Here is a 27,836-nt window from a genome sequence, read left to right as displayed (position 1 = left end):
GGCTGCCGGGAGGAGGGCTTCAAGTCGCTGAAGGTCGGGCGCTGCTCCCATGAGGATCGTGGCCGGCTCTACTAAACTTCGCAGGCCGCACAGCACCTCAGTAGAACGTTTCCTCTGACGTACGCGATCGCGTCAGAGGGAACGTACTTCTGAGGGGCAGAGCAGCCTACGAGGTTCGCACAAGCCGGCCGCAATGCTCACAATGCTGCATACTGGACCAGAGAAACAGGTAAGGGGTGCTGCTGGAGCAGGGAAGAGGTGCTACTGGGCCGGGAGAACAAGGAAGAGGGGCGGGGAGCAGGGAAGAGGTGCTATTGGACCAGGGGAGCAAGAAAGAGGGACAGGGGGAGCAGGGAAGAGGTGCTACTGGGCCGGAAGAGCAAGAAAGAGGGACAGGGGGAGCAGGGAAGAGGTGCTATTGGACCGGGGGAGCAGGGAAGAGGTGTTACTGGGCAGGGGGAGCAATGAAGAAGGACAGGGGGAGCAGGGAAGAGGTGCTGCTGGACCGGGGGAGCAGGGAAAAGGGACAGGGGGAGCAGGGAAGAGGTGCTGCTGGATAGGGAAGTGGAGTGGGGAGGAAAATGCTGCTGGTGAGAAAAGGGGGCTCGGGCTGAAAGGGAACAGATGGGAGAAGGGGGCTTGTTTTTTATATATACTTTATAAAACTGCTTTGAATTTTGATAAGGCGGTATATCAAGTTTCAATATAGCGACCATCGATGTGCATCTAGCCGGTTACAATGCTAAAAAATTTAAAGGTTAAATAAATAAATATATGTATGTATGTATAATAATTATAAGAGGGGGAAGAGTGAACATTAAGGACAATTTACAAATACAAACAGATTTGAGGGGAAAGGGGAGTCAATAAATACATCATTAAAAACAAAGTAAAAACAGGGCAGAGGGGGGATACAACATCAGGAGTGGTGATCGCTTCTTGAAAGTGGTTGATAAGTTTTACTGGCTGTTGGAGAGGAAATATTTAAGGGCTGTGATATGCATCTTGAAATAAGAACGTTTTTAGTTTAGTTTTAAATTTGTCGAGGAAGTTTTCGAGACGGAGTTGAGATGGCACAGTGTTCCATAAAGTTGGAGCAACTACGGAGAAGTTAGTTATTTTTTATTCAATTTTCTATACCGTTCCCCAGGGGAGTTCAAAACGGTTTACATTAATTTATTTAGGTACTCAAGCATTTTCCCTGTCTGTCCCTGTGGGCTCACAATCTATCTAATGTACCTGGGGCAATGGAGGGATTAAGTGCCATGCCCAGGGTCACAAGGAGCAGTGTGGGTTTGAATCCACAACCTCAGGGTGCTGAGGCTGTAGCTTTTAACCACTGCGCCACACACTCCCCTAGTTTCCTAGTGTAGTAGAATTCTCTCATGGAAGGGATGGTCAGTAGATTCTGATCTGCTGATCTAAGTGTCCGAGAAGGACAAAGAGGAATGATGAATTTATCGAGAAAAGATGTAAGATGGGAAAGTTTGATTTTAAAGACCGGAATTAAGATTTTATAAGTGATACGGTGTGTAATGGGTAGCTAGTGGGCTTCTTTCAGAAGAGGAGTAACATGATCATATTTCCCTACCTTATGAATAAGTTTGATTGCTGTGTTTTGGATGAGCCGCAGATGACGTAATTCTTTGAGGGATTCCATTATATAGAGAATTGCAGTAGTCTAAATGAGAAATGGCTAATGAGTGAACAAGGGTTATGATAGCATTAGTTTCGAGAATTGAAGTTAAGGAATGGATAAGTCGAAGTTTGTAGAAATAGGTTTTTATGACAGCTTATCTGGTCATGAAAAGTTAAATCTTTGTCTATAGTTACTCCAAGTAGTTTTATTTTTTATTCTATTTTTACTGGGCATGATTTAATAAAGATTTTTCCTTTTATTGTTTCATTGTTCCTGATCGGAAAGAGTATGCCACAGGATTTATTTAAATAAACCTGAAACCAGCTTGGTAAATGAAACAATTCCGGTAGTGTCCAACACATGGCCTGTCTTAACATAAAGGCACAATGATATTTATAAAAGTGTAGAAAATTTACTCCTCCATAATCTCTGGTAAACTGTAACATTTTGAAAGCAATCCTTGGCTGTTTATTTTGCCAGATGAATTTACTAATTTCCTTGTCCAAGTCTTTATACACTGATGATGAAAAATAGATAGGAATCATAAGAACATAAGCAATGCCTCTGCTGGGTCAGACCTGAGGTCCATCATGCCCAGCAGTCCGCTCACGCGGCGGCCCAACAGGTCCAGGACCTGTGCAGTAATCCTCTATTTATACCCCTCTATCCCCTTTTCCAGCAGGAAATTGTCCAATCCTTTCTTAAACCCCTGTACTGTACTCTGCCCTATTACTCCCTCTGGAAGCGCATTCCAGGTGTCCACCACTCATTGGGTAAAGAAGAACTTCCTAGCATTCGTTTTAAATCTGTCCCCTTTCAACTTTTCCAAGTGTCCTCTTGTTCTTTTATTTTTCGAAAGTTTGAAGAATCTGTCCTTCTCTACTCTCTCTATGCCCTTCATGATCTTATAAGTCTCTATCATATCCCCTCTAAGTCTCCTCTTCTCCAGGGAAAAGAGACCCAGTTTCTCCAATCTCTCAGCGTATGAGAGGTTTTCCATCCCTTTTATCAAGCGTGTCGCTCTCCTCTGAACCCTCTCGAGTAACGCCATATCCTTCCTAAGGTACGGAGACCAATATTGGACGCAGTATTCCAGATGCGGGCGCACCATCGCCCGATACAATGGCAGGATAACTTCTTTTGTCCTTGTTGTAATACCCTTCTTGATTATGCCTAGCATTCTATTTGCTTTCTTAGCGGCTGTTGTGCACTGTGCCATCGGCTTCATTGTCATGTCCACCATTACCCCCAAGTCCCTTTCTTGGTTGCTCTCATTCAATAATATCCCTCCCATCGTATAGTTGTACCTCGGGTTTCTGTTTCCAACATGCAATACTTTACATTTCTCAACGTTGAACTTCATCTGCCATCTCGCCGCCCATTCCCCCAATTTGTTCAAGTCCCTTTGCAATTCTTCGCATTCCTCTTTAGTCCCAGCTCCACTAAATAGTTTTGTATCGTCCGCAAATTTTATTATCTCACACTTCGTGCCTGTTTCTAGATCATTTATGAATATATTAAATAGCAGCGGCCCGAGCACTGAGCCCTGCGGAACACCACTCGTGACCCCCATCCAGTCCGAGTAGTGGCCCTTCACCCCTACCCTCTGTTTCCTACCCGCCAACCAGTTTCTGATCCATCTATGTACGTCTCCGTCCACTCCATGGTTCTTCAGTTTCCGGAGTAGACGTTCGTGAGGCACCTTGTCAAAGGCTTTTTGGAAATCAAGGTATATGATGTCTATGGGGTCTCCTCTGTCCATCCGTTTGTTAATTCCTTCGAAGAAGTGCAATAAGTTCGTTAGGCACGATCTCCCCCTGCAGAAACCATGTTGGGTTGTTTTCAAAAGTTCGTTTCTTTCCAGATGTTCATCGATGTGTTCTTTAATCAGTGCTTCCGTCAGTTTCCCCGGAACCGAAGTCAAACTCACTGGTCTGTAGTTTCCCGGGTCACCTCTTAATCCCTTTTTAAAGATGGGCGTGACATTGGCTATCTTCCAATCCTCCGGGATCATGCCTGTTTTCAAGGATAGGTTGCAAATTTGCTGCAGTAGTTCCGCTATCTCCTCCTTTAATTCCTTCAGAACCCTGGGATGGATTCCGTCCGGACCCGGGGATTTGTCAGTTTTAAGTTTTTCTATCTGCCTGTGTACATCATCAAGGCTCACTTCCATGGATGTTAATTTTTCTGCTTGATTTCCATTGAATATTTGTTCAGGTTCCGGTATGTTGGTTGTGTCTTCGTTTGTAAATACAGACGAGAAGAACATGTTGAGTCTTTCTGCGACTTCTTTCTCCTCCTTCACCGCTCCCTTCCTGTCTCCTTCGTCCAGCGGTCCTACCTCCTCCCTAGCTGGCTGTTTCCCTTTAACATATCTGAAGAACGGTTTGAAATTTCGTGCCTCCCTGGCTAGCCTCTCTTCATACTCTCTTTTGGCTTTTCGAACCACACGGTGACATTCTTTTTGATACTTCCTGTGCTCCTTCTGGTTCCCTTCAGTTTTGTCCTTTTTCCATTCCCTGAATGAATTTTTCTTATTGCCTATCGCTTCCTTCACTATTTTAGTCATCCATACTGGGTCTTTTGTTCGACCCTTTTTGCACCCCTTTCTGAATCTGGGGATGTGCAGATTTTGTGCCTCGCTCACTGTGTCTTTGAAAAAAGACCAGGCATGTTCTACTGTTTGCCATTTTTTGGAAGTGTTCCTAAGTTTCTTCCTTACCATTTCCCTCATTGCTTCATAGTTTCCTTTCCTGAAGTTGAAAGATGTCGCTATGGTTCTCTTTCCGTTCGGTATGCCTACTTCAACCTTGAACTTGATCATATTATGATCACTGTTTCCCAACGGTCCCACTACTTCCACTTCCTTTGCAGGTCCCCTTAGTCCATTTAGGATTAAATCCAGAGTGGCATTTCCTCTCGTCGGTTCTCTAACAAGCTGCTCCATGAAGCAATCTTGTATAGCCTCCAGGAATTCTGTCTCCCTAGCGCATCTTGAGCTTCCAAGACTCCAGTCTATCCCAGGATAGTTGAAGTCTCCCATAACAACTGTGTAACCACTTTTGCATTCTCGCTTCATCTCGGCATCCATTTCTTTATCGCTATCTCCGGTTTGCCCGGGTGGACGATAGTATAGGCCCATCTTTATTTCATGCCCTTTCCTACCCGGTATTTTAACCCATAGCGATTCCAGTTTGTTGATCATCTCCGCTGTGTCCATTCTTGTCGATTGTATGCTTTCTTTTACGTATAGGGCTATTCCTCCTCCTTTCTGACCTGACCTATCCCGGCGATAGAGCTTGTACCCCGGCAGTGCTGTATCCCATTTGTTTTCCTCATTCCACCACGTTTCAGAGATTCCAATGATGTCTATGTCCTCTGCATTGGCCATGGCTTCTAGCTCCCCCATTTTGTTTCTTAAACTCCTTGCATTAGTATATATGCAGTTTAGATCCTGGCATTTTGTCGTCTTCATTTCTTTTCCCTGTGCTTCAGTCTTTGGTGTCTTCTCTTTTGCTACAATCTTTCTAACCTCCTCTTCTGGGTTAGTTGACTCCTGTAATTTGTCTCTTGTTTCTTCCCTGCCTTTTTTCCCCTTAGTATCTTCACGGGATACCTTCTTCCGAATCATCGACGCTAGGTCGACTGTCGGCTTTCCCCTTTCTCTTAGTTTAAAGCCTGTTCTATTCCTCTCTTGACGTTGTTTGCTAGAAGTCTTGTTCCCGCCACGCTCAGGTGCAGTCCATCTCTCCTGTAGAGCTTGCTCTTGCCCCAGAACGTTGTCCAGTTCCTCACGAAGTGGAACCCTTCTTCCTCACACCATCTCCTCATCCATGCATTTATTGATTGTAGTTCTTCCTGCCTTTTCACATCTGCCCTCGGTACCGGTAGGATCTCTGAGAATCATTCAAATAATACATAATTGCAGGAAATATGGTCATTCTAACAGTCTAAATTCTGCCCCACCAAGATAACCATTTTGGTGTTAATTTCTTAATTAGCCTGCCAGATAAAATTAATGAACTCTGGGGTAAAGGCCTTAGTGGGCAACTCTCCTTCCCCCTTAGAACAGAATAATTGCCTTTTATTGGGCTGCGAAGCATCTACGCCCTTACGGTGTGCAGAATCGTTGTCCTGTGGCTCCAGAAGGGGTTTCTTTCTCACCAATGGGACCCTTTAACTTTCTCCAGCTCCTGAAGACTGCAGAGGGGCTAAACCTGAAGCTCCCACTCCTCCATCCCATGCTGTGCAGCACTTGGTGCAAGAGCGCTCTTCAGCCTCCCATCCAACACAAATAAGGCATGAAATAGGGACATTAGTGTCTGAGGACTCCATCTCTGTTAGTTTTGAGGAAAAATGAGGTGTTTTGGAGAAATTGGAGAACTTAATGGGGGGGGGGGGGAACCAATACTGAGAAATCTAAGATGGCCACCACGGGAGCGTTTTAGCACAAAAAAACAGCTTCCAAACGCTTCAGGGTTGACTGACTAAAAAATTCAAAAAATAGGATTTTAGAGGAGAGGGATCAAACACCTAACTGCAGAAACAGTCAAAACACACTTTTCAAGATATCCTTCTCCCCCATTTTCCCTATAGGCTGTCACAGCTATATGCTGGGGAACTGATGCTACAGCCTGCTTCAGCTCTCTTATAGTGTAGCTGGAGAGATTCTCCGTCTCAAGCCGCTGAGCAGCTCCTATGCCAAGATCTTCAGGCTGCCAGTCAGACCTTAATCAGATGCATGACGTGGAAAGGGGGGGGGAGGTGAAGTTGCAGCCAGCACCCTGATTGCCCCGAATGACTACTATTGATGCCTAACAGCCTGAGAAAGTCACTCAATCCTTGAAAACTTGAAACTCTATTGTCCCAGGTACCTTAGGTAGATTGTGAGCCTACCAGGATAAATAGGGAAAATGCTTGAGTACCTGATTATAAACTGCTTAATTAACCTTGATAGGCAGTATATAAATACCTAATAAAATAAAATAAAAAACTATATTCAAGTTCCTGCCCAAGTCAAGGAAGCGCACAAGTGCCCGGAACCCTGAGCTCCACAAATCTTCAGCAAGCTGTCTGTACAGGTCCCTGAGGAATATACCTGTGAACTGCACACTTAGTTTGAATCATTTTTATTAAATTTCAAATAAATTCCATACAACATAGAACATGAATACATCAGCAGGGTAACAAAAATTACTACATCACACCCATCCCCCGCCCTCCCTCCCACTAACCCTATAGAAAAAGAATGGTGAACAATATCATACAACAGTAATACATCAAACAGTGGATCAAATAGAAGAGATACAGCAATGAGCATTGTTGTATGCCTTACCGATTAGGACTAGCAATGCCCCCACCCCCCTACAAGCTCTAAAACCACCAAAACCTTAAGAACCATAACTACCAAACAACAATCTACACTCTCACCGTAACCCACCCAAACCAATGAATACCTATCCCACCCTAACCACTCTATCCTCCCATCCCACTCCACCCAATCCCCCAATTCCCTCCCCCTCTCCTTGAATCTTCTGAAAATGTACTCCACCATCCTAGAAACATAGAAACATAGAAAAATGACGGCAGAAAAGGGCCATAGCCCATCGAGTCTGCCCATACCAATGACCCACTCCCTGATTCTTACTCTTCTAGAAATCCCACATGAATATCCCATTTTTTCTTGAAATCTAATACGCTGCTGGCCTCAATCACCCGCTGAGGCAGCTCGTTCCAATGATCGACCACCCTTTCGGTGAAGAAGTACTTCCTAGTATCACCCCGAAATTTCTCACCCCTGATTTTCAGCGAGTGTCCTCTGGTTACCGAGGGCCCTGTAAGACTGAAGATATCGTCTTTCACCTCTATACGCCCAGTAATATACTTAAAGGTCTCAATCATGTCCCCTCTCTCTCTTCGCTCCTCCAGCGAGTACATCCGCAGTTTTTTTAACCTTTCTTCATACGTGAGATCCCTGAGCCCCAAGACCATCCTGGTAGCCATTCGCTGAACCGACTCAATTCTCAACACATCTTTTCGGTAGTGTGGTCTCCAGAATTGAACACAATATTCGAGATGAGGTCTCACCATGGATCTGTACAGTGGCATTATGACTTCAGGTTTTCTGCTGACAAAACCCCTACGGATACAGCCCATCATTTGTCTTGCCTTGGACGAGGCCTTCTCTACTTGATTGGCAGCCTTCATATCGTCGCTAATGATCACTCCTAAATCACGTTCCACCTTGGTCCTGGACAAGGTTTCACCATTTAGTGTGTAAGTTCTGTGTGGATTTTTTTTGCCTAGGTGCATTACTTTACATTTTTTAGCATTGAAGCCTAGCTGCCAAGTTGATGACCACTGTTCAAGCTGTCTTAGGTCCTGCGTCATAAAGTCAGGCACACTGTTTTTGCCAACTATGTTGCATAGTTTGGCATCGTCTGCAAACAGTGATACTTTTCCTCTCAGTCCTTGGGTTAAATCTCCTATGAATAAATTGAATAGAATCGGCCCTAAGACGGAGCCTTGAGGTACTCCACTCATCACTGCTGACGTTTTCGAGGGGGTACCGTTTACCATCACCCTTTGAAGCCTACCATCTAGCCAATCCCTTACCCATGTAGTGAATGTATCCCCTAATCCCATCGATTTTAGTTTGTTCAACAGCCTGCGGTGTGGGACGCTATCAAAAGCTTTGCTGAAGTCCAAATATATCACGTCAAGGGACTCACCGGCATCCAGATGACTGGTCACCCAATCAAAGAAGTCAATCAGATTAGATTGGCAGGACCTTCCCCTGGTAAATCCGTGTTGATGTGGATCACGTAAATTTTCTTCGTCTAGAATTTTGTCAAGTTCCTGTTTGATCATTGTTTCCATGAGTTTGCACACTATGGATGTAAGACTCACCGGTCTGTAATTTCCTGTCTCTGTTCTGCAGCCCTTTTTATGGAGTGGAATTACGTTAGCTGTTTTCCAGTCTAGGGGTACTTTTCCCGTGCGCATGGAAAGATTGAAGAGTACGGATAGTGGTTCAGCCAGGACTTCACTCAGTTCTCTGAGTACCCTGGGGTGTAGATTGTCTGGCCCCATGGCTTTGTCTACTTTGAGTCTTGAAAGTTCGTGGTAGACGCTACTAGGTGTAAACTCGTAATCACGAAACAGGTCGTTTTGGCTGTCTCTTATTTGTAGTTGTGGACCATCTCCCGGTGCTTCACAGGTGAATACTGAGCAGAAGTATTCGTTTAGCAGTTCTGCCTTGGTAGTATCAGATTCTGCGTAGTTTCCATCTGATTGCCTAAGGCGTTCTATTCCATTTTTGTTTCTCTTCCTGTCGCTAATGTACCTAAAGAAGGATTTGTCCCCTTTTTTAATGTTCCGTGCTAGATCTTCCTCTGTTTGAAGTTTGGCATCCCTGACTGCCTTTTTGACAGCCTTAGATCTGGCCAGATATTCTTCTTTTGCCTCCCTTTTCCCAAGATGTTTGTAGGTGATAAATGTTTCTTTTTTCATTTTAATGAGGTCCGAAATTTCCTTGTTGAACCATTGTGGTTTTTTGTTTCTCCGGCGTTTGCTTACTGTTTTTACGTAGCGGCTAGATGCTTCGTTCAGGATGGATTTTAGATTTGTCCACATAGTTTCCGGATTGTCAGTTTCTGCATAGTTTTGCAGCTCTTGTTGGACAAAGTCTCTCATGTGGTCGAAATCTGCATCCCTAAAGTTGAGGACCCTCGTTGCTGTGTTTGATTTAGAGAAGCCTTTCCTGAAATTGAGCCATACCATGTTGTGGTCACTGGAGGCCAGCGTGTCTCCCACTGATACTTCCGAGACACTGTCTCCATTTGTGAGTACCAGGTCCAGTATTGCTTTTTCTCTGGTGGGCTCTAATACCAGTTGTTTGAGTTGTGCACCCTTTATGGAGGTTATTATTCTTTTGCTACCGCTCGTAGTTGCTGATTACAAATGCAATGAATTCAAGACAAAACTGCGTGCCCTTCCGGTAGCTGCTGAATATAGAGTTCCTAGCTCATCCATTACCTTGTCAACTGCACACTTAAATGTCTGCTGCTCTCCGAACAAGCAGAGCAGTCCTTTTGAAACACGAACTCCAACACAACACAAAAAAAATTCATGAACAAGCTGAAAAGCACCGCAAAACAATAAAGAAATAAATAGAGCAGATCAGAAAGACACCTTCATGTTCGCTTGCAGAAGGAAGAACTGAAGGGGCAGCAGAGTCTATGGAGAAGTTGAAAAGCTGTGACTGACAACTTCTGCAGTATGCTTGTGAGCACAGATGGATAACCCTATGGTTCAGCATGCCATCCCTACTGCACTGGAAAAGGGATATACATTTTTTTAAAATAAACACAAGTGACAGGGAAAGAGAGCAAAGGCTGTAATGAAGACAGTAAGAAACTGATCTCAGGCTCATACTCACAGCATCCTTGCTCATCTGAGTCATCACTGCAGTCCAGGCTGTGGTCACATCTCTTGTGCTTTCCAATGCATTGTCCACTGCCACAGCGGAACTGATCCGGTGAACAAACTGCTGAAAGGGGTAAATGGGGGAAGTCAGTTTCACCCACAAGAGGCAACAGCAAAACAGCAGCAAGGGGATAAATATAATCTATTGCTCTCAATCTAAAGATTCTAGTCATGTGGCCATCTAGAATCCTTCAATCCCTTCCCTGTGCCAAAAATGTGAACCTTGGTGTCAGCTGATTTTACTATGCTTCAGACTATAAACCTTCTAAGAACTACAATGCAGTAAAAACAGCTCATTGGTTTCACAGTGCGAACAAGGACCTTTCTTGCAGAACACTTCAACTTATACTGTACTGCATTTAGTATTTTTTAGCTAGCCTAATACTGAACCACTCCTCACCAGCAATAGCCTGTGAAGGAGATGTTCAAAGAAACCAAACAGAACACATTGCAGCTGCCAGATGAATCCAGTATTAATACAGTCCTTGTTCTGAGTGAATACAGAGGGATAAGCTTTGATGTCTGATACCTTCAACATCTGTGTTCTCATCTCATCTCAAAATAGCCAACTCAATCATTCACCTCCATCATGAGGCAAACTACTTCTTGTAGTAACTGTGCATAATGTATTTGGACATAAGATATCCCAGAAATAAAAAGCACCGAGTGCCTGATCATGCTAATACCTTCACAGTTTTTCTCATCAGATTTGTCCTGGCAGTTGGCTTCTCCATTACAGCGGAGGGCACCATCGATACATTGTCCACTCGTACACACGTACTGAGTCTCCGAGCAGACAGGGCAATTTTGTTCATCGCTGCGGTCTTCACATTCTATTACACCATCGCAGCGCCAGGCCACTGGGATGCAGTCGATCTCTCCAGTGAAACAGGTAAATTGCTGAGGAGAGCATGTCGGGGGCTCTGCAAAGTAACAAATAAATGACCCAGGGGAACATCTGTTACTGGTGTAATGCACATATATTTGTGAAAAATCTTACAATCTTCCAGGAACGTGTCCAAAACTCTTTTCAACCCTACTGTGTTAGTCATCTTAAACACATCCTCCAGAAACAGATTCTAATGTTGCTGGAAATATTAAACAACCTGTTTCACGCCCTCATTTTATAAATTAATCAATCTTCACTGTCTTTTTCAAACTGAAGAGCCCCAACTTGTTTAGTTTTTCTTCATAAGGGAAGTGTTTCATTTACTTTATCATGTTGGTCACCCTTCTTTGAACCTGCTATATCCTTTTTAAGATGGAGCAATAAAAAAATGCACACAATACTCAAAATGTGGTTATGCCAGGGCGACGTCCAGGATTTAATTTTTTTTTTGGAAGGGGGGGAAACTTATTCTCTCTCTGTATTCCCCCCCCCCCCCATTACTGCAGTATTACTAATTTTACCTTTGCTGGTGGGGATTACGCATCAGCACTAGTCAATTAAATTTGCTGACAGAACTGCCCCAGTGCCACCTCAGTAGCAAAATTGATGGTAGCCTCCTTTCCAGCCAACAACGCTAAGACAAGCCCCACCTCCCCCCCATGGCTTTGATTATACCATGAATTTCTATAGATACATGATGTCATTCTCAGTTTTGATCTCCATTATTTTATGAATAATTTAAGAGAATTATTTCAAAAGTCACTCAGGGAGATACACAAAACTTACTGTGCTTTTAGCATTTCATTTAGCAAGTCTAAACAAAACTTTTTTTTTTTGTTATGGCTAATACACAAAGGTTTTCAGCCACTGCTTTACTGTGCTTGAAAGCAGTGACCAAAGTCTTATGCTAATGAACTTGCTAGCATTAAAATGAGCCCATTAGCAATTCTGTGCAATGTTCAGAACAATGTTCTAACAACTAAAACCTACTGACAGCTGTTGGTAGGCTTCAATTATTAGGGCAGGGTATGGTTTACAGCTGCACTTGCCTCCTAACTTCTCCACTGGCGGCAAGAGCTGCTTTTTCTCCCCCTTCACATACTTACCCCATTGCTTCCTACTTCTAGCCACTGCTTAAAAGTTTTCTTGCTTCCCCCTTTCACTGAATATGCGCACGAAGAATTACATCTACTGCACAGTTCTTATGGGCATGCGCCAGTAAGTTTCAAGCCGTTTACCAACCAATGCTCAACACTAATAGCAAGCATATATATTGCATGCTATTAGTGCAGGGGTGCCCAATAGGTCGATCGTGATCGACCAGTAGATTGCCAAGGGATGTCTGTGTGGCCAGTCCATTAAGATGCTGGTTCCTACCACTTCCAAATGGGCTTGATTTGGACATTTTTGTATTTGAAAATGGCCAAAAAAGTTAGATGTCCTAAGGGCCAAGACATCCAACTAGATCATTAAAAAAAAAAAAAAAAAAATTGGATGTCTAGCGGTTTTGCAAATGGATGTTTCCCCGCCCCGATATTTGGATGTCTTGCGGGATATGACCAGAGTTGGACTTTGACGTACTATTGAAAATACCCCTCTCAGTATCCTAGCTTTATAAGGTCTTTCTGTAATTCCTTACAATCCTGTTTAAACAAGTTTGAATAATTCTTTCTCATCTGAAAATATGATCACGTCACTCTTCCCTCCTACCCCCAGATCATTTATAAACATGTTAACCAGCAATGGTTCCAGTAGAGACCATTGAGGTACTCCACAGCTGACCCTTTTCCAACTGGAAAATATTTTGCCCTCTTGATTACTGGTCTGTTAGCCAGTTTCCAGTTTACAACAGGATACTGCTTCCTATCTTGTGACACTTTAATTTCTACAGTATATAGTCCTAATGAAGCTGAATTATTATAAATATGAAACAAGGAAGAAAGCCAGCGATATGAAGGAGTGCATAAAATTCAGCAACAGAGAATCCATGGCGTTGATAAAAGCATAACAAAAACAAAGAGCTTAGTTTTGAGAAAGAAGTTAGCTCAAAAGGGAATAGATAACTGCACTGTGGACAGGAAACTGAAATAAGAGGAAAAAGAGCATTAATCTTGAGGATTTCTCCCAGTGACAGAATGTCCCAATAGGAGGTAAATGATTGTTAAAAAAAAAAAAAAGAAGAAGAATACCCACACCCTCCTGCCATTGGATGCTTCTCTGAACCTCTTGACTCCCCCCCACAATACCTTTGTCTGAAGACAGCAGGAGGGGGGCAGCTCCAAGGCCCACTGATCCAAAATGGCAGGCCTTCCCCTCAAGTGATGCAAATGGAGGGATCTAAGGCCCTGACTGGCTCAGACACCTTGGGAGGGGCCTTAGGTGTCTGAGCCAATCAGGGCCTTAGGCCATTCCCCGTTAATCACATGATACACTGAAGAGGGGAAGGCCTGCCATTTTGGATCGGTGGTCCTCGGAGCTGCCTCCCTCCTGCTCTCTTCAGACAAAGGTACTTTGTGGGGGGGGGCAAGGGGGGAGGTTCGGGGGAGATCTGGTGGCAAGAGTGAGTGGGCATCCTTCCTGACATTTACTTTTTTAGGGGGGAAAAAGGGTATGGGATGGTTCAGGGGGTGGTGCCTGAATGGGTATCCCTCCTGTTGATTTTTTCTCATGCGGGGGGAGGGGGGCATGGCCAGAGGGAGTGGGAATCCCTCCTGCTGATTTTTGCTTTCACAGAAGGGGTCGGTCCCTAGTGCTGGTTCGTCAGGACCGTAATCAGTGGGGGTGGTTCTTTTTTTTTAATGGGGGCAAAAATTGTGCTGTGTGTAATACACACACACTATGTGTTCCCATTTAAAAAAAGGTTTGGAATGTTATAAATATTTTTGTTTTGGTGGGACAGGTAAGTGACTGGTCTTGACCAGTCACTTTTTACGGATCAATAAGAGCAATCACTTTTTTTGTGCATCGGGAAGCCATGTTAGAACATCAATCGCTTTGCTAGTTTACTTGGCATTTCAATATTGCTAAGCTTATTTGCATGGCCATATCAGAGAATGAATGATCCTGCAGAAAACCACGCGGTAAGAAATTTTCTGCATCGGGTCTGCAAATCCAATCGTCACCAAACCAGTTTAGCAATGATCATTTGAGGATCGCTGACTTTAGTACATCTGGCCGCAAGATGCAGCCCAACAAATCTCTCACAGAGATAAAACACCGTGACTCTGATCATGATGTCTCCACCGATCTGTTAGAATGAGCATTAAATGCTGTTGGGAGTGTACGACTTGACAACATGTAAATCAAAACAATTGCCTCCTGAATCCACCATGCCACCATCGCCTTGGAGGTTGCGGAGCACTTATTACTACTGGAGAACAGGACAAAGAGGTGATCAGACCTCCAAAAATCACTGGTGACCTGCAAGTACTGAAGAAGACCTGGCAAACACTCAGCAACCTAAAAGACATAATCCTTCTCCTGGAAGGAGGGCAAAAACAGTGATTGATATGAAAATCTGATACCACTTTAGGTAGGAAGGATGGCATTATGTGAATTGTCACGCCTGCTCAAAAACTGAAACACGGGTACCTACAGGACAGCACCTGCAACTTCGAGACACTCCCGAGCCGAGGAAATTGCTATGAGAAACACTGTCTTAACCGTGAGATCCTTGAGCATATCCTTTTTTAGTGGCTCATACACTGTCCGTTAAATAACATAAGAATTGCCATACTGGGACAGACTGAAGATCCATCAAGCCCACAGGGTGGTGAATGGCCTTTTCTCTATACCTGCGGCAACCAGTTTTTTCTCCTCCCCGTTTTGGCGGGATAGCCGTGGGTAACAGTCACCGTGTCATTCTCTAGGCTGTACCATAGAGCAATACCAGGGAATTATAACATTTTCATCTTTATTTTCCATTCCTTTCCTGATAATTCCTAACATTCTATTTGCTTTCTTAGCTGCCACACACTGAGCTGAAGGTTTCAACGCATCATCAATGAAGACACCTAGATCCTTTTTCTGGGCAGTGACTCCCAACGTGGAACCCTGCATCACATAGCTATAGTTCAGGTTTCTCTTTACCATATGCATCACTTCGCACTCTCTCACATTAAACGTCATCTGCCATTTTGATGCCCAGTCGCCCAAGGTCCTCTTGCAATTTTTCAGTCTTCTTCTGATTTAACAACTTTGTGTCATCAGCAAATTTAATTATCTCACTAGTTATTCCCATCTCTAGATCAATGATAAATGTTAAAAATCGGTGGTCCAAGCACAGACCTCTGCAGAATCCCACTATTTACCCTTCTCCATTTAAATCTACTCTGTTTTCTTTCAACCTGTTCTTAATCCATAATAGGACATTACCCCCTATATCAGTGGTTCCCAACCCTGTACTGGAGGACCAATCGGGTTTTCAGGCTAGCCCTAATGAATATGCAAGAGAGAGATTTGCATATAATGGAAGTGAAAGACATGCAAATCTGCTATATGTATATTTATTAGGGCTATCCTGAAAATCCGATTGGCCTGGTGGTCCTCCAGGACAGGGTTGGAAACCACTGTCCTATACCATGTCTCCCTAATTTCCTCAGAAGTGTTTTATAAAGAACTTTGTCAAATGCCTTTTGAAAATCCACATACACGATATCAACTGGCTCACTTTTAGCCACATGTTCATTCACCCCCTTTAAGGAAATGTAGTAGATTGGTGAGGCAAGATTTCGGAGGAGTGTGTGGCGCAGTGGTTGGATCTACAGCCTCAGCACTCTGGGGTTGTGGATTCAAACCCCGCGCTGCTCCTTGTGACCCTGGGCAAGTCACTTAATCCTCCATAGCCCCGGGTACGTTAGATAGATTGTGAGCCCACCGGGACAGAGAGGGAAAAATGCTTGAGTACCTGATTGTAAAAACCGCTTAGATAACCTTGATAGGCGGTATATAAAATCCTAATAAACTTAATAAACTAAATCCATGTTGGCAATCTCTCATTAATCCATGCTTATGTATAGGTTATGTCATTTTGTTCTTTATAAGAGTCTTTACTATTTTGTCCAGACTCACTGGTTTATAATTTCCTGGATCACTTCTGGAACCTTTTTTAAAAAATCGGTGTCACATTGACTACCTGCCAGTCTTCTGGTACTATGCTGGATTTTAGAGAAAAATTAAAATTACTAATAGTAGCTCTGCAAGTTCATTTTTCAATTCTATCAGCACTCTGGGATGTATACCATCTGATCCAGGCGATTTGCTACTGTTCAATTTGTCAAAGTGACCCATTTCATCTTCCAGTGTTACAGAGATTTGTTTGAGTTTCTCTGATTCATCAGACTTGAATAACTCACCTACATCTTCCTCGGTGAAGACTGAAGCAAAGAATTAATTTAATCTGTCCACTATGACCTTGTCTTCTCTGAGCGCTCCTTTTATCCTTTGGTCGTCTAGCGCAGTGTTCTTCAACCACCGGTCCGTGGACCGGTGCCGGTCCACAGAAATTTTCTGCCGATCCATAGGGCCCAAGAGATTGTTCTGTAGCCACCGGTCCTTGGTACGATCAATGCGGCGTCTTCGGGCTGGTTCCCTGAGTGCTGCAGTGCACAAAGTCTTGGGAAAAGGCTCTTACCTGCGGCCTACGCCTGACCCGGAAGCCTTCTGACGTCGCAACATCAGAGTGAAGGCTTCTAGATGAGGCGTGGACTCGCGCGAGGAGCCACTTCCCACAGCTTTGTGCAATGCAGCACTCAGGGAGCCAGCCCGAAGACCCTGCGTTGATCACACTGTGGACCAGCCTGAAGCTAACACCGGGGGGGGCAGGCCAGAAGGCAAGGCATATGGAGGGAGAGAAACAACAATGGTAGGGGAAATGCTTTTATTTTTTTTATTTAGTGATTTTACATCTGCCCTAATTGTCTGTCCTAATTGTCGGTTCAGGAAGAAATGCATTTGTTTGTTTTTCTCTGGGGGTTGTACTGCTTACACAGTCTTGCATCTTAGGGTTTGTTTGTGAATATTAGTACTTTTAGTTTTTGGTCCTACATTTGCAAGGGTTTAAGAACATAAGCAGTGCCTCCACTGGGTCTGACCCGAGGTCCATCGTGCCCAGCAGTCTGCTCATGCGGCGGCCCAACAGGTCCAGGACCTGTGTAGCAATCCTCTATCTATACCCCTCTATCCCCTTTTCCAACATAAAATTGTCCAATCTCTTCTTGAACTCCAATACCATACTCTGTCCTATCACGCCCTCTGGAAGCGCATTCCAGGTGTCCAACACTCGTTGGGTGAAGCATAAATATCTTAATTTTATCCATTCATATAGACAGAATAAATGTATATTGAAATATGTAAATCACATAAAATAATTAAATTATATAGATAAATTCATTCAATTAATAGAGCCTTCTCCAATATCTTTATATTATTTCTAAGAGAAATCCTATATCAATGAAAGAATAACTTGAACAGATACTGCTGAGAAAATGAGAGTGAAGACTCTGCACCAGGAGTTACATCGGGTTTATGAGCCATCTATTATTTGTGGCCTTCCAATAGTTTGTGAAATCTCTCACATAATGGATGGTAAGGCATCTAGCTCTCCATGTACCCCCAATCAGACAGAGAGGCCTTCCACAGCAATCTCTCTCTCCTTACAATCTTCTTCTGCCTCCATCTCGAACACTCTGTCTGCCTGGTGGCGTTCTCCTTTGAGCCGTTGTGTCCCTCGTCTTCCTGAGCCTGGTTAGCGTTCTGTGTCTCACAGTGGCATGAGAGGTGGTGCCGTCGGGGGACCGGTGCAGAGATGGGAGACTCCTGTCCTTTCTGGATGCCGGCCGCAACACCTGGCCCCGCACACTGAGTGAGGACCGCTTCAATGTTCTGTTTGCCGGTCCCGGAACTGGAAGACTGAGTGCTGCTCAACCAGACGCCGATGAGGGTGGCGCTCCGCAGAGGACACCAAACCAGGACGGAACAGAGCCGCGCGTCGGCAGAAACAGTGTTTCTCTCCTCCCCACCGCAGACTTTTCACAGCACTTCCTACACCCTCACTGACCACCTAATCGGGCAGAGAATAAATGCGCTCGCGTAGCAATGTACAAGCAGCCCCGTCCCCACAAAATCTATGGGGCGCTTGCGTCGGAGGAGGGAGGTGGGGTAAAGTGCTCCTACATTTAACAATGAGAATGGCATTGAGGAATAAAAGGCAGATTCTAGATCGCGCTTACCTCCACAGCCCCGCCCCCGAGTCAAGAATTCCTGCCGCACTTATCAAATTATATCCAACAGCGCTCTCTTTCCCCCCCACCCCCCTAAACTTCACAACTTGACATCAAAATCAGCAAGTCTAAGAGTTCCATCCTTGCTATATTATCAGATTCTCTGGCTCCATATCAGAACGAAGACTCTCAAAGGCCTCTTCTGTTTCTCCTCCCCTCCCATCATCTACTTCCTCTGACATCAGGTGACTATTTGAATGTATTAATGTATCAGCTGTTTTCCTGCTCACGTATAGAATCTTCTGTTTGAAATGGTGACTATTCCAATGGTTCCAATACAGTTAAAAATCAGTTGCAGTATCCATTTTTAATATCAAAGAAAGTCAATAACAAAAATATTAAATTATTTCTGTACTTCTCCAAACTTTCCAAATCGAAGTAATAAAAAAACAACAACAAAGTCACAGTTTCCATCAGTATAATAATTAGTTCATAGGTGATTCTTGAGATGACAGAAACTCTTTAAGTCTTTCTGGATCCTCAATTTGATAAAATTTATCTTTATATGTAACTCTCATCAGTGCTGGATAATATAACCCATATTTAGCTCCAATATCCCTTAATGGTTGTCTTAATTGCAGGAATTGCTTTCTCAGCTGAACAGTCCCTTTAGCAAAATCTGGGACAAAGAGTAATTTGGAATCTTTATAAGCCAGATTTTTTGTTTCTTTTGCAACTTTTAAAATTTCAAGTACATGTTGAAATCTCATTAGTCTTAATATTACTGGCCTGGGTTTTTCTTGATTTTTAGATTTTTTTCACTCCAATCCTGTGTGCTCTCTCTATTTCAATTGGCACTTTTAATTTGATAGGAAGAATTTTCGGTATTGTTTCTTCTAAAAAGGATAACATATTTTTTCCTTCAGCCCCTTCCTTTAATCCAAGGAACCTTATATTCTGTCTTCTTGATCGGTTCTCAAGATCCATCCTTTTTTTACTCATTTCTTTTAGGATCTTATGATCTTCTTTATGGTCCTGTTGCACACGTTCAATCTTTTCTATTCTGTTTTCCATCTTATCCATTCTGTTGTTTACTATGTCCAACTTACTATTCATGATGTTCATCTCTTTCCTCATCTCAATTGTCGTTAAATTGATGCTTCTGAGTTCCTCCATTACCTCTATTACATCTAAGGCATCCAATGGCAAAGGAATCCCACTAGGAGTCTGTGGATCTTCTTTAAATCTTTTTATCTTTCCTGTAGATTTTGCGGGAGTTTCCTGCATCTTCTGCTTGTTAGATGCCATTATTAGAGGATTTTATAATAAAATAGAAGAAAAATTATAACTTTGGAGTCTAATAAATGATGCTCAGAGGAGGAAGCTTAACTGCTAACCAGCCATCCACCAAGTCTCCAAGTTCTGGAATCTCGTTTGCGTGATAAATTAAGGAATTTGATATCTACTGAAGGCTTTTAGAAGGCTCTGAAGATGCACCTCTTTGAATTGGCTAAGGCTTAAGTATGTGGTATATTTTGTATTGTGATATTGTGGTTTGTATTGTTTTAATTGTACACCATCTTGAATGGCTTTAGCCCAAAAAGTATATAACGATAAACCTCCCCACCATATAAATATGTATGTTTGTTGAAGCATTTTCTATTGAATTTAATTTAGGAAACACTTTCACACAAAATGACCTGTATGCTCTATTGTTTGCAGGGTGCATAGAAGAGAGGGTCAACAGCAAGTAGTATTTGACCACTAAGCTGGACCTATTTTCTGAGAGGCTCATGTTGGGTGTCACTGGCACTGGTGTTAAGACTTTGAAACATATATTGCCATTTAGATTACAAAAGTTGGATTGTTCTAAGTTTAATAGATGCTGGCATTGTAATCTGGAAGCAGGGACTCTAGATCATCTACTTTATTTTTGTCCCTGTATTATGGCCTTTTGGAAATCAATTTGGTCCCAAATTAATGGCTTATTAGAAAATCATGTAGCTCTATCATACGATACAATTCTATTTGGAACGTCCATGAGAAAAAAAAAGTCAAATTTCATCTAATAATAATAAACTTTTATTAATAATGACAGGAGTTGCCATTCAGCATATTACTAGAAATTGGAAAGACTGTACCAGACTTAATTACACCTTCTGGTGGAACTCATTATGCCATATATACAAAATGGAAAGGCCAATTGCCATGCAAAAAGGAAATTATAAAAATTTCAAAAAAATTTGGGGACCATTGATAACATATTGTAATGAGTAGACACCTTTATACACTAAAGTATAATTAGAATAATGGGGAAGGGGGGATATATTGCTTCATTTATGGCTTATTATTATTTTGAACACATTACATGTATGATATGTTTGATTTACATTATTTGTGGAAAGGATGGGTGTGGGAGGGATTTAAAATTTGTACTGAAATAATAAGAAATGATTTTTCAAGTGATGTATAGGAATTAACTGATGTAATATTGTTCACTTGGTGTAAGATGAAAAAATGAATAAAGAATTGGAAAAACAAAAAAAAGAAACATATATTGCAATATACTTCATAAGAACACTGTTGCTCTACCAATTATTAAGTTCAAGCTCTTTAAATAAAATTAAATAGATCAGAAAAGGGGAACTTTAGTGACCCACCTCCACAAGAAAGCTCATCCTGAAGCAGAACCAAGTGCATAGGGCAAGAACAACGTGTTGTACCATCACCTTTTACAATACAGATGTGGGAACAACCACCATTATCCTGGGAACACGGATGTTCTCCTGCAAGACAAATCCAAATAAAAATATGTATAGGTTTGAGAGCTGTCCAGGAATCTGTTTATGTTCACCAAAAAATAGGCCTAAATGCATTTTTCTAGATTCAGAGCGAAGACTGAATGTTTAATACACAGAGAGGTCTCAACAAAAGGTAGTTAATGAATCTGACCATGGCTAGAAAGTAACCCCCACATACTATACTTAAAAGAAGAAGCCAAACAAAAGGACTAAGGCAAATTTTATATAGTCTACCTACAGCTAGGCAACTACATCGGTGCACCTAGCTGATGTAGGCACCTAATTTGGACCTAATCGGCGCTGCTAATTGACAATTAGCACCTCATAATTGAAGTAAATTGCACTTATTTGGATATTAGGCACCTATCATAAAGTAGGCATGGTTGGGGGCAGACAGTGGGTGTGTTTTGCATGTAGATGCACACATTTAGGCCATGAAAACCCTAGCATAAACAGGGTGCACATAAAGTTAGGGCACATAGCAATGCCTAAGCTGGCACTAAATGTGATTATTCTACAAGCAATGACGCTGCAACTGGAATAGGGATACAGCTTTCAATTTATGTCAGAATGTTTGGGCAGACTGGATGGGTCAGTTGATCATTTTATGACATGCACCTAACTTTTATAGAATTGCATTTATAAGAAGTGTGTAAATACTAAAAGAAATAAATAATCATTTATTATCAGTCTGTTTTGAGGGTCTACATATTAATGTTTAGCACAAAACTTCCTAATGCAAACATTGTGTTCTCCACTGCACTAACCAAATCATAGGCAAATAGGATGAATGCAAAATAACCTGTGTTTACAATGGGCTCATATGCACACTGTATCAGCACATGCACTAGAATGCTATTCTATGAATTTTTGCAATTCCAGTATTTATGCACAGAATAACATGCCCAACACTTGTGCAGATGTAGACAGATGCAACCTGGGGTGCAGAAACAATTTTTTAAGCTCAGTCCTGTACCCATATGCAGTTCTCATCAGTCTACTACTTTGCTCTTTATTCCAGCAAACCCCTCCCCTTCCAGTTGTCTTTTTTTTTTAACCCATGCTCTTTATTGAACTCAGAAAAAAAAAGCTGATTCTTATATGCTCACAGTAAAAAGAAGCAAAAGGCATGAAAGCCCCACTACAGCTGGCTGCAGAATGAGCTCTCCCCTTTTACATATCCTCTAATCTGGAATTAAAGCCCCAATAATTTTACACTTTTTGCATCTGTGCTGAATAGCTAATAGCTCTGCTAACATTAATTTAAATGTGCTGTGCACTGGTGTCTATGCCAAGCACTGTGCATGGTTAAGCTTGACTGCAAATTTCATAGGGAACACACAAAATTGTGCATTAAAGGAAGCAAACTAGAGCGCAAAACCCAATGTGCTTTGCTGCAGCAGCCCCTTGGCTACAAATTATTTTTCACATTTAAAACCCTGTTTTATGCATCTATAAGGGCTTTAAAATTTCTCCAGGTAGTATACACTGTAACAAGGAGACAGGTATTTTTGTACAACCTGCAAGCAGGTATGCTCTGGGGCATAGTTTGTGCAGACCATGGGCAAAATAATTTACACATGTAAGCATTAATGTTTTACACCTGCTTCCAGAAACAGTGGGTATGCAAGTCTCTCACATTCACTGAAAACATGACCCACTGTTAAACTTTTTAGGGCTAGGAACGAATACTAAGGGCATAACAGACTAGATAGAGAAGTGAGAATGAAATTTTGACATGTGGGGAGGTCAACTGAACTTCAGAGGTGCTCTGCAGAGCAAGTCCCTGAAATTCATAACAAATCTCCACTTTTCTCAGAAGAGAAATGTAATTCTGCTTTGTACTGTAATCAATGTGATTAAAACTTGCAACTACACTGTGTGCAGAAGAAAAAAAATACAATCTCATTTTTTTCAGTGTGATAGCACATACATTATTGTCAGATTCCTGCTATGGGAAGGAATACTACTGTGGCAAAAGAGGAAGCTTCTTCTTTTGCCACTCTATTTTACTACGAGGCCTGGGACCTTCTTTCTCTTTTTCCTGCACATACCCAAGGACTACTACTGACCATTTTGCTAAAGGTTCTTATATCTCACAGTAACATATGGAGTGGGATCAATATCCATCAAGTCACAACTTACTGTACTCCTGAATATCCAGCTCTTTGACAGCATGGATATCGGTAAGCAAAGGGATGCGCGCCTGGATCTTAGTACGACCTTCACGACCAGTCTTGTCAATTCTTTCAATCATCTGCTGCTGCTTGTCAATCCAGTAAAGGTGATTGCCAAAAACAGTCAGTCCAACAGGCTGCAGGACATTGGAATCTTCTAGAACTACACGATTGGCACCTGCAAGGTAAGGCAAATTTTTTCAGAGGTACCCTGCTACCTTTATTAATACAGTGACTGAATTTGACCCTGCAGGATTATTCCTGGCACTGCTCACATAACTCAGTGTGAAAGCTTTGTATCAGTTCTGGAGAAAGATGATTATTTGCAGATGCTGCTTTAAGGGGCAGCTTCAGATGTTTTGTATGAACATTGGTGACCACATAGGCTCCTTTCTCAGATGCTGAAATTGAAGATGGTAAACCAGTATAGTAAGCCTTATGGGCCAAAAGCAGGACTTTAGAAAGAATGATATAAGTAACAGAAGTACTGGGCATACAAGATGTTACTTAGTGCATATGCATAACCTATAGCAACCTAACCTAAAATAAATAAATGACCAAAATTCTTTAATGTAAGTTTGGTCAACCTGTTCATGGTGAATATTAATATAACCAATCAATAGGTTAAAAGGGCCTGCTATTGAATTTGTAAGTAAAAATTCATAAAAGTCATCCTTAGCTGAACTCCATTTTCTGGGGGGGGGGGGGGGAATATAGAACAGAGTAATTATTAAAGCCTCAGTTAGAGAATTAGAAGTTAATTTACAGGATAAAACTTCTAAATCTGAAGTAGATTTTTAATTTAAAACATTAAATTTTAATGACTCTCTTAAAATAATGGCTAATCCTCCACCTCTTCCCCAAGCTCGAGCCAAGGATATAATTTTAAACCTGGTGGGAGGCATTCTCGAATAATAATATCATCACTTTCTGACGTCAACCATGTTTCCGTAAATAAAACAAAATCAAGATTTGAATATTTCAACCAATCATTAATCAGCTGGGACTTATTTCTCATAGATCTTATATTTAAATAAGAGCAGCAAAACTTTTGATAATTAGGGGAGTCAACTAAAGTACAACTAAGGTAAATCAAATTTTTTTAATACTTGTTTTTTTGTGGAAGACTTATTTGGTCTGTAAGAAACAGGCAGAACTGGTATGTAAAATGGGCCCAATTCGGTACAGTCATATAAATGACAATGTAAGATCGTTGATGGAGTTATCTTGGCAGAGCAAATCATTGTATATAGTACAGGAATAGAAAAAGGATATGATATAACAGCTGACTAACTCCTAAAACTAATTAAATAGAAAAGTTGTACTAAAATCAAACAATTTCCAAAAAGTGCCATGGTGCAAAAACTGTAAGAACAATTAATCCAGCTACAAATCCCAAACAATCTAATAAGTAAAAAATAAGAAAACATCTAAAAGATTACAAAATTGATATAAAATACCTGAGCTATATAAATACTTAAAATATAAAATTCTAATAAGTCCCTAAAAATCCATAAAAGAAAACGTACAGTTTTAATCGTTTTCATCAAAAATCACACAGAACCTTGTCTTTCTATATACAACATAAATCAAGCCTAGACTGTATAAAAACTAATGTATTTAGAAAAGTAAAAAGTCTTAACTTTATGTCGCTTCGCAAAGGCGCAGGCTAAAGCGCACGTGCCTTTGACGGCACGCCATTAGCGCGGATCAATTTAAAGCCAGCTGCCTGGGTTTTGAACAAACAGGAGGCTATGAGTAGTGTATAGCGGAAAGCCATGGGGGGGGGGAGAGAAGAGGGGTTCATGAACAGGGAAGCTGGCTGCTGTTTTGGTTGGTTGGATTGGGATATCTACCAATGTTTGCTAATCTGAAGTGCTGGATAACCGAAGGTCAGTTAACTGGGGACTCTACCGTATTTTCATCAATTCTTTATGCTCATCAGTTTTTAGTTCAAGTGAATGGTAGCATGCTGAAATAGGCATAACTTGGGTTTCTTGATGATATTGCCTCTCACCATTGCTTTTTGGCATCTGCATAAAAGACACTTGGTTTATCTTATTGCTTATTTATATGAAGGCACTATCCAGTTGAATTGTTCCAGTGATGAGGAATTTTTTCAGATTATATCAGAATGGTTAATAGCTAATAAATTACTATTCAATGCCGTCAAGACAGAATGACTGAGCATCAGTTGGAGGCTGACTGACAACTCTTCTTATCTCCTTGTCCCCCTGTTAGTGGATCACTATGTAACAAAATTTTATTTTATTTTTTGTTCCTGGGTAGTAAGTGTTCTCTCTTAATTGCCTATGCCACAAAAGTATAGAAAATAGCTATCATTCCCCTCAATAGAGCACGTTGAAAATAAATTAAAAATCAATTTGTACACATCACTTTACTAAAACCAATGATGAACACACCATCCCAGTAGTGCCTTGGGTGTTTGAGTCTGGTAATAAAATTTACTTTGATATGAGTTTGTTCTCCATTTCATTCAAGTTGGTTTATTGAGCACCTCTGAATTTTTCTTTATTCAGTTGATTTCTGCATCATTCCCCTCAAACATTGCTTTTGTGACCAGGACATTGATATTTTGAAATTTACCTTTTTTGCAGAACATTCCAGATTGATTCCAAGCTAAGTAAACATAGGGGCCCTTTTACTAAGGCACAATAGGGTATTGCAGCACAGTAAACAATACCCCAGGTGTGCAGCACTTTCTGCAGTGGTAAAAAAAGATTTACTACATGATAATTCAGGCAGTAAGGCTTTCCAGGTTTACACTTCTCCCTCCGAATCTGCGGTTTCAGTATCTGTGGATTCAGTTATTTGCAATTTTTTTAAAAATAAAGCTGCATTCCGGACCTCCCCGCCTTCCCCCTGGCATCCTGGACCTTACCTGGTGGTCTAAGCGGCTTTCGGGGTAGGAGCGATATTCCTACGCTCATGCCCCGTGAAGATCACTCTTAGGAAATGGCTGCCGTGAGCTCCCATCGTAGTCTCGAGAGACTATGGGAACTCACTGCAGCCATTTCCCGTAGTCTCGAGAGACTATGGGAACTCACTGCAGCATGGGGCAGGAGCATAGGACGATTGCGCCTGCCCCGAAAGCTCGCTAGATCACCAGGTAAGGTCCGGGATGCCGGGGGGAAGGCGGGGATGGGTCAGAGCCAGCCAAAAAGTTATTTGCAAATTTTCAACATTCGCGGGCCGGATCTGCCCCTAACCCCCGCGAATACTGAGAGAGAAGTGTATTCTGTACTTGATATACCGTCTATCTAGACAGTTTAAATACTAAATTTAAAGGAACAATATAGTGGAAAATAAAATAGAAAGGGGAACCTTTCATAATTAAAATAGGGGAAACAAACAAGACAAGTATATACAGATACATTAGGAATCTGGAGTTGGGATAGTGCAAAAGTACATCGAGATAAAATTTAAAAAGGGGTGGTATGATGGAGTGGAGAATACGACTGGGGGGGGAATTTCACTTCTGCGGCTGTGGGTGGAGATGGGTTGAGGAAGAGCCATAGTGTGAGTGTGCATACCCACAATGCACTGGGAAAGCAGGAATACAACGACACACTACAAAGGCAGGACTGGCCACAGCAGACTGAGTTTTCTATGGGGAGAAAGATCATCAAATGGGAACCACTGGTGGACCCCTGGAAGGTGTTGATGCAACCACTGCACATCAAATTGGGCCTAATGAAACAATTTGTCAGATATCTAGATAATCTGTTTGAAGCATCCTGGAGTGCAAGGAATGCCTCAAGAAGCTAACTAGGAAGGAGAAAGTGACTTGGTACAATTTGTTACAGTGGTTTGGGGCTTCCTGGGCAATCTCAAGGCTGAAAACTATGTGGAACTGGTTAAGAATCTGGTGAAGAATTACAGTAAAATGGGCTGTAGAATCTCTCTCAACATCCATGATGTTCATCATGAGACATTCAAGAACATGAAGCATATTCAGAGGAGTAAGGTGAGCGCTTCCACCAGGATAAACTGGACTTTTAATACTGCTACCAAGGGGGGCTGATTCATGATAGTGACTTACAATATAATCACAAATTTTAAAAAACTACTCGCTTCCAAATCTTGTAGTCATCTTTGTATAAATTCATTATAAATACATGTTAATTGTGATTCAAATGTGCTTTTTATAAGAATGATAAGATGAAAATTCAGCATTTTCACATTTTAAATAGGTAAACTGCAAAATTTGACTAATTTTATGGAAACAGACATTTTCTATACTTTTTAAGCATGAGCAATTAGGAAATTACATTTACTGCTCAGGAACAAAAATCATGAAAAGAACTCCTGTGTCAATAATCTTGGAGTAAGGTTACATTATGTCTTTGCAACGGAAGGCCAGGTGACATATATGAAGACTGGATTTAAGTGGCGAGGACTGTGCAACTCTACCCATTTCTGAGTGTATGTATTATCTTACTTTGAATACTTTAATGGAATTTTAATTAGTGTGTCGATTAAATTGATAGGGAGACTGCAGAGGATTCTGTATTTAAGAATGCTGCAGCCAGCTTAGCAGAACTGAAGCTGGAATGCTGCTTCACTTATGATACTGGCCTCAGGTGAAATTTAAAATTCTAA

The 27,836-nt window shown here is 41.8% G+C and overlaps 1 protein-coding gene across 2 annotated transcripts in view; it reads right to left on the bottom strand.

Moving 5' to 3' along the window:
- LRP6 (LDL receptor related protein 6) overlaps positions 1-27,836 on the bottom strand; it is a 244,652-nt gene that overhangs the window by 21,992 nt on the left and 194,824 nt on the right. Inside the window, exons 16-19 of one of the 2 annotated variants that reach the window (XM_033951962.1) lie at positions 23,182-23,391; positions 20,896-21,021; positions 10,813-11,049; positions 10,080-10,190 (exon numbers count right to left, since the gene is read on the bottom strand). In XM_033951962.1, coding sequence (XP_033807853.1) covers positions 10,080-10,190; positions 10,813-11,049; positions 20,896-21,021; positions 23,182-23,391 — 684 coding nt within the window. The remainder of the gene's footprint in view (positions 1-10,079; positions 10,191-10,812; positions 11,050-20,895; positions 21,022-23,181; positions 23,392-27,836) is intronic. The other variant, XM_033951963.1, reaches the window with a different exon arrangement.

The sequence above is a fragment of the Geotrypetes seraphini genome, chromosome 7 (assembly GCF_902459505.1).
Source record: "Geotrypetes seraphini chromosome 7, aGeoSer1.1, whole genome shotgun sequence".
Classification (NCBI taxonomy): domain Eukaryota; kingdom Metazoa; phylum Chordata; class Amphibia; order Gymnophiona; family Dermophiidae; genus Geotrypetes; species Geotrypetes seraphini.
This window is presented reverse-complemented; position numbering and strand designations above follow the sequence as displayed.